Genomic DNA, 12400 nt, shown 5'->3' with positions numbered 1-12400 from the left:
GCCTGGAAGTCTTCTTCCTAGATTCCTCTTCTGCAAGATTTGGTTTCACATTTCTCAGCTCTTTGAAGTCTGTTAGATTTACATTTTGCTTCAACTTTTCAGATATTTCTGGAATTTCATCTGCAAATGTTCTTTTTTTCCATTGTCTTCATGATCATGGAATTTTGCCTCTTGAAATACCCTCTTGTTGGAGTTTCAGAGAGACAGAAGTGGACACATGTGCAATCTACCATACTTCACAAAATAAATTAGTTTTTCTGTATATTATTTGACCTATTTAAAGTTGTTTTATCCTATGAACATAAATTATTTATGTTGTATGAGTAGTTATTGATCAACTATCTAATAAGATCTAAAGATGGGCCTCTGGGGAGGGGTGTAAAAAGATAAAAGGGAAGCCTAAAATGGATAATAATGAAAAATGAAAGATTTATAGACAATGTTACTTTAATGACAATGATGTTATGGGCCAGACTATATGGGCAATGACCAAACAGACTCCATTTTACCCTGAGACTCCATATCATTAATAAATGATATTCTCCTGTGGGGAAGCCCCACCACTGTACTCATTAATTAATAGTTGCCGAACATAACATACTTGGGAACACAAAATAGCAATTCTTATACAATGTAAAATTGTTCTTTTTGTTTTTCATTTTTCTTGGACAATGTCCCTTGTCAGAGATTGCCTGTCTAGACATTAGTAACCATTCTCTAACTTGTACTCAATTAGAGTCATTTTGACCCACATCCCTTCTGCTTGCTTGCTCGCTGCTATGCCAACCTGGAAAGTCCTGTGGGAAATACCAATGTACCCATCGCATTGTCTCATTACCTGCCCAATCCAGCTTCTGTACATCAGTTTATTGACATAGTTGCTTGCTGACAGCTATGTCAACCCAGATGTGGGTTTTGCCTTTAAATATCCTAAAATGCTCAGGTGTGGGCCTGTTCCTTGCAGAGACACTTATGGTCCTGCAGGGAGCAGTCACCAGTTGGCTCTTCAATTTGGATAAAACTGGGACTTGGTGTATTTTTCTGAGTGACCTTCCTCACAACAATGACAATGTTATTGTCACCAGTTTTAAAGAAACCAATGTTAGTATCTGCCAAGTGGCATTCTTCTGCAGACTCTGAGACAGAAAATAATGGACAGCATCCCCTCACTCTCATTTATTGTGCTCAAGAACAATTCCCACAAGCAAAATGCACACATAATGGGTCAATAAACTGATATATATTAACTACCTACAATAGCAACCCAAAAGGAAATCTCCAATATTTACAAAGATACCAGGTCTTCTGCAATTAAATCCAAAGATTCTTCTTTTTTGCCATCCTTCCTTTCTTATAGCCCTGGCCACCATCTCCCACTCCATTTAGTTACTCCTCCCCTTCTGTGGGAGAAATGGTGCAAAGATACAGGGGAAGTTGGGATCCCCACCAAACTACAGTGAAAGAATTTTATCCCAGTAGAATTTTTATACTCCGGATCCTGGACACTTCCAATCTATCTCAGGTACTATCTTAATGATAGAAAGGAAGATTGCTGAGAAATTATGGAAAGAGATATCTCTACAGTTTTTGGTCAATGGTAATCTTTTTGGAGAACTCCCCATGCATGTATGCATATACATTCCCCAAAGGAATTAAAAAATGTTCATCTTATCTTTTCAAATGTGGGACTCCCAGTCCCCCTTCACTCTTTACATTCTTTTCTTTCTTTAAATTTTTACTATTTCTTAGGCTAAAACTTTCTTCAGAAATCATGAGCTTCTCATGGACACATTAAGCATTCACACTCTCAGAAACCACAAATATTTTTCTAAACAATATTTTCTTGCAGGATCTGAGACAAGGTCAGGGGATAAAATTATATGCAAAGATGGACATATAGATTATTTCACTCACCTTGAGGTTTTATGCTTTTAAAATCACAAGTTTCAGGAGTAGTTGAAGAAGTATGGTGACAGTTTCCACTCTAACCTTTGAAGAATCTTATGTGAAGTAAATTTGCTTCATATTCTCCTACTGTGTTCTTAGGGTTGGTTTGGAAGACTTTTATAGCAGTGCTTCATGGGTGGCTACAATAGTAGACCAGTTTCTGGTCCTTAAACCAAAGAGATATCAGAGGCAGATGCTTAGCACCCAGGCCCCTGAGTTTGCCAGAGTTTGCACTCAGCTCCACCTCAGTTTCTGACACTGTGTCACCTAGAGCACAGTAGTACATAGCCAAGTCTGATTCTTGGACATAAGTTTTCTCCAAATGGAAGGAGGTAGTTTCTCTCTTGTATGTGGCTTCAAAACCTTTCTCAATTCCCTTATCATTGGCCTTCGCAGCTTTCAGTAGGGGCTGTGGACCTTTTCCAGGGTATTGGATATACCAGAAAAGAGTAGGGTAATTTGAGGCTGAGTAAGTGCAGTTTATATTCAGAAAACCCCCTTCTAAAAAGGTCACTGAGTCTCCATGGATCCAATCTGGGGGGAAGAAAGAGACCTGTGTTCACCATGAGATACAGCTCTTAGATAAGTTCATGATTAAAAGCTTTTCTGACATCATAGAAGAAAGAGTCCAAATTTTAAAAAAATATGTTACTCACCAAGTATCAAGAGCATCTTGAGCTTAATTCAAGAGTTATTATTTGGTTATTCTATCACTTTATGTGTCAGAATATGGTAAATATAGCCTCATAAAATAAAATATAATAATTTAGGTAGTAAGTTTACATGGCAACTTTAAAATTTAGAAACACTTAGCTATAAAACCAATGTGATTTTTTAAAATAAGCATTGTTTGTACTTGGGATATCAGCAAAAAATAATATATAAAAAATTCAGTTGAAACTGAATATGTAGGAATAAATTTAGATAAATTCAATTGAAGATACAGATAAGAGACTTCAAAATATTTGAGGAACATAAAAGTCCTTTATGAATTGAGAAATTAGCCTTTTTCTGAATTAAAAAATAACTAATAAGTTGATACTTCATATGTTAATGTATTCGTTAAAGCAATTCCTCATTTTGCTTTCAACAAGTTTTTTGTTTTATTTGCTTTTTCACTTGTTTTAATGGAGAGTTATTGAACACAAAGAAAATGAAATAAAACAATATTTATATTGAAAAATAAATGTGTAAGAATTTCTTCAAAGTGTACTGCTAAAGAGTGATTTGCTGTAAAAGGCAATAAAATTTACTATAAACTATTTGCTGAGAGTATTATTGAATGAAACAAAGAGAGCAGAATTTCCTCAGAATAAGTATTTTCCCTCCAACCCCAGACAGGAGCCACCACAACCCTGGCCACTTCCTGTCTGAAGTGGCATTACCTGCCTTGGTCCCTACAGCAGGTGGCTGTCTCAGGCAGACCCTGGGTTTTTGTACAACTGCCTCCAACAGTCCTCTCACTGTGCTATCTATCTCTCAGTGCACAGAAATACACCGCTGAGTCCCCCAGCTGTGAGGCTGAGATGACAAGCTGGATGGATTTGCTTGCCTTCTGCAAATTCACTGAGTAGCGACCTTTTGTGGCATTTTGCTGGCTGTAAGAGTTCTGAAGGATGAGGAAGACCATCTCCCCACTGCTGGGCTGCTTGTACCAGAGGAGATCATAACTTCCAGCACTGGTGTCATAGGAGCAGAGCAGGCTCACAGCTTCCTTCTCCTGCACCCACATGGCTGGCTGGGCTTGAGTCACCTTCTGGGCAAAACTGGATCCTGAAGGAAAAAGGAAAGAATCAGAAAGTTGAGGGACAAGCTCTTGGGACAAATAAAGGTGCACTTTTACACACTGCTAACCATCCCTCCCAAAGTCCCTTTAAGGCTATCCTGACCCCCAATCTCTAGGTCACAAAAAAGGCCCCTTCCACAGGAACCATTCCTACCCAGCCACATGGACACCATGACCAGTTTCAGCAGTCTGGGCAGCACCATGTTTGCCTTATTCCTTCAGAAGAAATTCTTCTTTGACTTCAGGGCTCTGTACTGGGTGGGCAGGCTGACAGGGTGAGGGAGGTACTACTGAGCTCCAAGCTGCTGCTGCCCCAGAACAGGAAAGGAAGTCATGTCTAACTGCTGTGTGTGTGACTGGCAATCTCACCAACCCAGACTCCCTTCTTAATTTAACAACTATTGAACCTGCAGCCTAGGTGTCCATCAATAAATAAATGGGTAAAGAAAACGTGGTATATATACATACACACAATGGAGTTTTATTAATACATAAGGAAAATGAAATTATGTCTTTTGCAGGAAAATAGATGGAACTTGAGAGCATTATAGTAAGTGAAATAAGCCAGACTCAAAGTCAAGTGTTACTTGTTTTCCTTCATATGTGGAAGCTGGAAAGGAAAAATGGAGACACAGGTAAAGGGTGGGGATCTTGTGCAAATCAAAGGGAGATCAATTCAAGGAAAAGGACCAGGGGTGGTAATGAGGAGAGGGATGATGGAAGGGCTAGGGAATTACATTGGTCAAATTATAATGTTATATTATGCACATGTACAAATATGTAACAACAAATCTCATCATCATGTACAACTATAATGCACCAATAAAAAACATGAAAAGATATAATAAATAAATAAACAGGTGAACTACTAAAAAGGACAAGGCCATTTCCTAAAGATACTACTCAACAAAATGCCAACAATAAACCAATGCCTGTCATCCCTACTTGGTGATACAGTAGCCAAAGCTTATCCTCTTCTCAAAATAATGTTACTCTTGTCTAGATTGGTTGAAGTATTCTCAGATTTGTACTGGAATCTCCCTTAAATCTGATACCACATACAGTACAACTGTTCTGCTCTCAAACACCAATATTTTTCTACCAGGTGGTCCATCAACTATAAGGTATAATTAATTTCTCCTTATAGTATTCAGCTTCATTACACTTCTCACTCAATGGAGGGTCACAACTGTACTTCTGTCAGTCAAGAAGTATCCATTTCCACAATCAATATTTTGACACTCTCATGCCAAATTTTGAACAGGGATCATGCCAGGTAAATTATTTCAACTAGCTAGGCTTAGTGGCATGTACCTATAATCCCAGTGGCTCAGGAGGCTGAGGCAGGAGGAACACAAATTCAAAGCCAGCTTCAGCAAAAGCAAGGCACTAAGCAACTCAGTAAGACCCTGTCTCTAAATAAAAAGTGAAATAGGGCTGGGGATGTGGCTCGGTAGTTGAGTGCCCCTGAGCTCAATCACCATTACCAAAAAAAAAAAAAAAAATAAGAAACAAAGAAAGAAAGATAAAAAAGATTTCAACTAAGCTTCTTCAGAGGGTCTCCATAAACAGTTCACAGAAGATGAGCACTGACCCAGGATTCTTGAAACACACATGCTCTGGCACAACACAGACAGCACATGGAAGACTTTCAAACAGAAATCTCTGTAGCAAGCTATAAGTAAATAGACCATTAATCCAAATTATTGTAATATAGTAGTAAGTTTTCAATATGGTAGTTAAAATGTAGATATAAAAATTTTCTCACATATACCAGAAAGAATTATAAGATAGCAATAAAAGCTAAATGCATAGGAATAAATTTAATCATCTCAAAACAATAGAACTTCATCAAGAAAGAAAGACACAAATAAGTAGAAAGAAATAACATGTTTCTTTTAGTTAATTTTGCTGTGTATGTTGTAAGGAAAGCAAAAGGAGACAGAGGCAAGGTGCAGAGGCAAAGCAAAAGCTGCTCGCCTGAGCTGCCAGCTTTATTTATATCAATAGGTTACATTAGGTCACTGGCATCAGTAGCACATTATTGTTCATTGTGGCATTAGGCAGGTTACAGAGTTAGCAACATTATGCTGCTTCTCTCTCAGTTACATACTGCAGTTGTAATGTGAAATGTTAGGAGCTTTGTGTAGCTCTCAAGAAAGCCCGTTGTTTAAAGTTTCTGTTATGTGGAAAGGTTCAGGCTCAGCAGAGCTTGGTGTGACATTGTGGTTGTCCAACAACAGAATTCCTTTATTCCCACAAGCTGAGCACCTGAGATCAAGGTCAAAGCTAATAAGGCTCTAGCACAGATCCTCCTCATGCAGGGCATTATCATAGCAGCTAGGCATTGCACATGTATTAGTTATCTTAGTAGTTCCTAGGAAAAACTGCAGAATATTCCAAGTGTGGAAAACGGGGCACCTGTTTCCCCCCAGGAGTTTCCTCACCAGATGAATGCTGCCTTGTACATTTCCACAGCCAGAATCCTTACAGTGTATTCAAGATTTACAACAGGATATTATAGGATACATATAGGTGGTAAAGTGGTTATATATTGAAGCAAATTGACATATCTATCATTTTATATAACTTTTTGTACATTTGACAGTAGCTAAAAAATCTATTCAACAATTTTATTATCTATTGTCTTAGATTTTACATCTCCAAACTTGATGATTTTACCTTTCTACTGCATTGGAAGCTTTGACTAAATATTAGCAACACTTATCATGGTACAGAAAAAGCAATTTCATATATTATATTTTACATATTTTCTATGTTTAACATGTAATTTTTTATAATAAGAAAAATAACAAGTATAATTTTCTAAAGCACCAGTAGCCCATATCTGACAAGGATTGTGATACTGGTTAGTAAGTGATATTTATAGGAGAGAAGTCAAAATAGCAAATGTTATCTTTAAAAACTAGATTGCAAAACAAAACATCATTTGTTCCCTGGAAGAATCCATTATGTGCAGGTTTAGGATTGCTGAAGTTGTGAGGGCGCCTGGGTGTGAGGAGCCCAGAGTGGGCATGAAGTTCTGTGCCACACCTTGCCCTCTTTATCTCACATCACTTCATCTAGCTGTTCATTTTCACTATGTTTTTTGTATATCAAACCATCATGTTATGTACTTTAAATACGTAAAATAAAAATAGAAAAAAATAATCTGTTAAGAACTATCAGCTAACAAAATGTTCTGACCCTCTCTGGGTCATCTTGAACCCACTGTATGTATTATATACTTTGAATGCCTATATGCTAGTTTCCACTTGCAAAATAACAATATAGAAAATGCAATACTGGAAGGTCTTTGCAAAAAAAGGAAGCAGGTAGGGCTCAGCCCAGTGGTAGGTTTGAGTACAGGCTGGAGGTGTTTGGGAAGCATTGTGCATCAACTGCACAGAATTAGACAGCTGAGTCTCCAGGTTGGGTGGCTCTGATGTTTAGGGAGAAGGGTTTGGCTCTCTTATCCAACACAACAATGAATCTTTGGATTTGATTTATCTCCTTATTTGAAAGAATGTCTATAATCATCTGGGGACCTTTTCCATCTTCTTGCTTATACCAAGGGAAGTAAGATGAACCACTCTCTGAATAAGTACAGTTGATAACAGCACTGTCTCCCTCCTGGACACTCAGGGTAGAAGGGTGCTGCTCCACCTTCTCTCCTTGGCTGACACCTGAAAAAGACAAAGAGAAAGGAGAGAGTTGTCAGGTCATTGCTCTCTAGAATTTTCTTTTACTACAGGATAGGAAGGAGCTCTGAATAAAGCCAGTCTTCTCCCTAGACATCAAAATAACACCCAGTAGTATCTCTATCATACCCCAGTTCTCAACTCACAGGTCAGATGCAGCCACAAGAATACGAATAAAGCATAAATCAATGTCTCCATTGTTTCTACCTTTGGACAATAGACTTGATACCTCTAGCCAGAAGAGCTATTTCTTGTCTGGTTGTCACTTTCTTTCTCTAACAATTATAGCAGCTTCTCATATTGTCTACCCAACCAATAAGGACAAGGCTCTGCTTCTACTATAAACCTCTTTATTCAGAATCCACTACAATTAACCCTCCACTTATTCTGCACCAGCTGGGGTAGACTGCCACCTTGTGGTCACATCCTTAACTACTAAACCCTCAGGTTAGATGGTGTTCTCTTCCCCCTCTGGGTGATTCAGACACATAAAAGCAGCCATAGTTTTATTCTCTTTTATTGCTGAGTAATATTTAATTGTGTATATATACCACATTTTCTTTATCCATTCAACTACTGAAGGGCATCTAGGTTGGTTCCACAGTTTAGCTATTGTGAATTGTGCTGCAATAAACATTGATGTGGCTGTGTACTTGTAGTATGCTGTTTTTAAATCCTTTGGGTATAGACCAAGGAGTGGGATAAGTGGGTCAAATGGTGGTTCCAATGCAAGTTTTCCAAGGAATCTCCATACAGCTTCCCATTTTGGCTGCACCATTTTGCAGTCTGACCAGCAATGTAGGAGTGTGCCTTTTTCCCTGCCAACACTTTTAAATCAAAACCATTTCTGTATATCAGTGACAAATCCTCTGAAATGTAAATGAGGAAAACTACCCCATTTAAAATAGCCTCAAAAAATAAAATAAAATACTTGGTAATCAACTTAACCAAAAAGTGAAAGACCTCTACAACAAAATCTACAGAATGCTAAAGAAAGAAATTAAAGAAGACCTTGGAAGATGGAAAGATTGCCCTTGTTCTTGGATAGGCAGAATTAATATTGTCAAAATGACCATACTACCAAAAGCATTATACAGATTTAATGCAATTCCAATCAAAATTCCTATGACTTTCTTCATAGAAAAAAAAAACCAGTCATATAGTTCATCTGGAAAAATAAGACACCCAGAATACCTAAAGCAATCCTTAGCAAGAAGAGTGAAGTAGCTGGCATCACTACACCAGACCTTAAACTATACTACAGAGCAATAGTAATAAAAACAATATGGTATTTAGCACCAAAACATATCAGTAGACCAATGGTACAGGTTAGTATGGACTAACCCACATAATTACAGTTATCTTATTTTAGACAAAGATGCCAAAAACATACATTGGAGAAAAGATAGCCTCTTCAACAAATGGTGCTGGAAATCATATGCAACAAAATGAAATTAAACGTCTATTTCTCACCATGTACAAAACTCAAAGTGGATCCAGGACATAGGAATTAAACCAGAGATCCTGCACCTAATAGAAGAAAAAGAAGGCCCAAATCTCCATTGTATTGAATTAGGCCCATACTTCCTTAATAAGACTCCTATAGCACAAGAATTAAAATCAAGAATTAATAAATGAGATGGATTCAAACTAAAAAAGCTTCTTGTCAGCAAAAGAAACAATCAGTGAGGTGAATAAAGACCCTACAGGTTGGGAGAAAATTTTTACCACTTGCACATCAAATAGAGCACTAGTCTCTAGGTATATAAAGAACTCAAAAATCTTAACACCAAAAAAACAAATAATTAATCAATAAATGGGCCAAGGAACTGAACAGACACTTCTCAGAAGGTGATTTACAATCAATCAACAAACATATGAAAAAATGTTTAACATCTCTAGCAAATCAAAACTACTGAAGGATTGCATCTCACTCCAGTCAGAATGGCAGCTATTAATACAAACAACAATAAATATTATATCTTGATCAAAAGATATTTCTGGATTTTTCTGCAGTTTGATTTGTACAGCAGCATTTTAGTTTTTCCTTTTGTATTTTCTGTAATTTTTAGAGGTCTCATAAACTGAAAGTAACTTGATAATCTTTCTATAATAAATAATGCTTGACTATGCATCCTATTACTGTTCCCTCAAGTCCAGTGAAATTAATATTAAAGTTCACATCTGTATTAACAATTGGTTCATTCAAACTTTCACATGAAAACATTATTCTTTATCAGGTAGCTATCATTACATTTAATTTCTGTTTCTAAGCCTGTGGATATTCAATATAAAATGCAGCCTCAATTTTCAAAATTAGAGTTTCTAAACTTTTCCAAGTATTCTAAGAACTCTCCTAAATTATTAATTGCAATGTTCATTTTCATGCTTTCATTTTGTACAAATTTACTAAGAATGCTTATTGAAATACACTCTGGGGACCCCAAAGCACCAGAAAGCCTCTGGCAGTCACCTTCCCTTGGAATGGGTGGAACAACTCTACCCTTGAACATGAACTTCCATGTGTTCCTGTTCTAAAGCCTCATTTATCTCCTCTGCCCATGCACATTCTCCATCCTCTTAATAGACTTTATTTACAAAACATAGTTTCAAGGACAAAATGATTAAAAATTGCAGGACAGCAATAACAGAACATTAAATTAAGCGTCAGCCCCTTTCTGAGTAGGAGGCCCTGTGAAACTTTACAGGTAACATGCCCAGAAAGCTGGTTCTGCTTCCAGCATCACCAGAATTGCCCATATGTCTTTGTCTGAATCTCAGGGTCCCAATGTTTCCTAGTTGATCCCTTCCATTAACATAAAAGACAGAGAGGTGGAAATTAGATTCACATTGTAATTGATCCACATACCTGTTTAAACTTTGGGATTGGTTGTGACAAGTCTTGTCATGTGACTACAGCAGATAAAAGTTGCTTTGGGGGTAGTGCTGGAAGATTTCTTCTCCCGTTCCCAACCCTAAATGATGTCACAAAAACATGAGTAATAGATTCATTCAAAAGTGGAAAGAAGAGGCAGTCACCCCAGATGCTGCCTGCAGCAGATGTCACTGCAGAGTCCAGAGGTCTCTTCTCTGGGCACAGCCTCAGTTACCTCCAAGGCGAATTATGCCACTACCACATTGGTTGCTGCCACTGAACCAGAAGTCTCCTCTTAATCAACTGCTGCCTGCACTGCTACCACCATTGCTGCTGCCTCTGATTCTGCTGCTGCCAGCCTGAGATCACCTGGAAGTCTTCTTTCTAGGTGCTGCTGCCACAGAAGAAACCACTGCCCTGGAAGCAACTGAAGCTGACACTACTGCTGCCCCCCAGAGATCACCTGGTGATGCTGCCCCCACAGCTGCAGTTGTAGCTGCCACTGCAGCTGCTGCTGACCCACTGCCTACTACCAAAAACCACCACCACTACTGCTGCTACCACAGCCTAGAGGACTGTTTCAGGGAGACTTCAGATTTGGTTGCAAGTGGCTGCTCCCATTTGGGGACACCAGTCAGGGCTTGGGGCCCACGTGCTGGCAGGTTTATCACCACAAGAGCTTCTATCTGGGGACTGTAGCTGGGACCCACAGGTCCATTGTAGGAAAGTCTGTGGGTTTGGAGAAGCCTGAGGTCTTCCTGCTGAGAGTGCTGGTGACCCTTGTCTTGCTGCTGTATCTTGGGACTGCTCCTTTGTATCCCTAGAGGTCTTTCTGCAAGTAGAAGCATCATTGAGGTCTTGGAATACAGTGTGGCCAATATTGAGGTATCTGAAGCCCAGATGGGTGGGATAGAGAATGGGTTTGTGAGGGCTAATCTAGGTTTGGTGATAGTCAGAGACATCAGAAACAGGGCTGACAATCTGTTGAACACTGACAGAGATAGTTTGACTTTCAGCAAGATTTATTTTATTTTATCTTATTTTTTGATTCGCTAATCGCTCTATCATATTTGGAATAGGATTTTTTATGCATCAGTGTGTGGAGGACAATGATATATGAATGGTATTTTGTGTTTTTGTTGTATACATATGTCTTTAATCTTTTCCCCTTTGTTCATATTCTTCCTCTTTTTTCTATTTTCTTGGATTTTCTTCCCAACTTTTCTCCAAACAACAGCCAATCTGTGTTGGCTCCTCTTCCACTCTTCCTGTGAATTTTTACTTCTAGCTTTTCTCTTTCTCTCCCATAAATATTGGGTACTACACTACCTATGTTCTCTCATCCACAATTTGAAATTGTAAATCATTTTAACAAATATTCTATTTGAACCGTAGATAGTTATTGAACTCATCATTTTGGTTTAAAGAGAGAAAGCAGTAGATGCCTTAGTGAGAGGTTTTCGATTTAAGGCTATATATTGTGTACACTGGGTGCTGTTGATATTGGTCTCACAGTAAAGGTGAAGCACTAGAGACCTTTAGGGATGCTATAGGTCTACAGGGTAGAATTTCTGCTGCCTTAGATCCATAAATTTAGATGGAAAAACAGACTAACAATAGTAAAAAAAACAAGGGAATAAAACACCTGAAACAAACCAAGATGCTTAAACAACAGAAACCACTTCTACTCAGTAGAAGAAATGTCCAAGAAGGAGTTCAGATTGTAGATAGTTAAATTGATATGTGGAGTAAAGGATAGTATAAAGAGTGAAATCAAAGAAAAAATACAGAAGGTGAAAGACCACTTCAATAAAGAGTTAGAGATCATGAAAAAATAACCATGCAGAAATCCTTGAAGAGAAGGATCAGTAAAACAAATTATAAATTCAATAGAAAGGATAACCACAGACTCGGCCACTTGGAAGACAGAACCTCAGACAATGAACACAAAATATATAATCTTGAAAGTAGAGGTGAACATGCAGAGAAGATGGTAAGAAACCATGAAAAGAGCATCCAAGAATTATGAGATAACATGAAAAGACCAAATTTAAAAGTTATCAGAATAGATGAAGGAGGAGAGATACAAAC

The 12400-nt window shown here is 38.0% G+C and overlaps 2 gene segments (V, D, J or C); both read right to left on the bottom strand.

Annotated features, from left to right (window-relative positions):
* Positions 1 to 3415: 3415 nt before the first annotated feature.
* On the bottom strand, positions 3416 to 4252 carry LOC124106595 (T cell receptor alpha variable 14/delta variable 4-like). The segment is given in 2 exon segments: positions 3416 to 3720; positions 3888 to 4252. Coding segments are annotated over 2 exon segments (354 nt in total).
* A 2274-nt stretch (positions 4253 to 6526) lies between these two features.
* Positions 6527 to 7722, bottom strand: LOC124106610 (T cell receptor alpha variable 13-1-like). The segment is given in 2 exon segments: positions 6527 to 7419; positions 7581 to 7722. Coding segments are annotated over 2 exon segments (327 nt in total).
* Positions 7723 to 12400: the final 4678 nt, after the last annotated feature.

This window comes from Marmota monax, unplaced genomic scaffold (genome assembly GCF_021218885.2).
Source record: "Marmota monax isolate L192 unplaced genomic scaffold, Marmota_monax_Labrador192_F-V1.1 WCK01_AAM20220418_F8-fsc00482, whole genome shotgun sequence".
Lineage (NCBI taxonomy): Eukaryota > Metazoa > Chordata > Mammalia > Rodentia > Sciuridae > Marmota > Marmota monax.
Note: the sequence above shows the minus strand (reverse complement) of the source record. Positions and strands in the feature narration are given on the sequence as shown.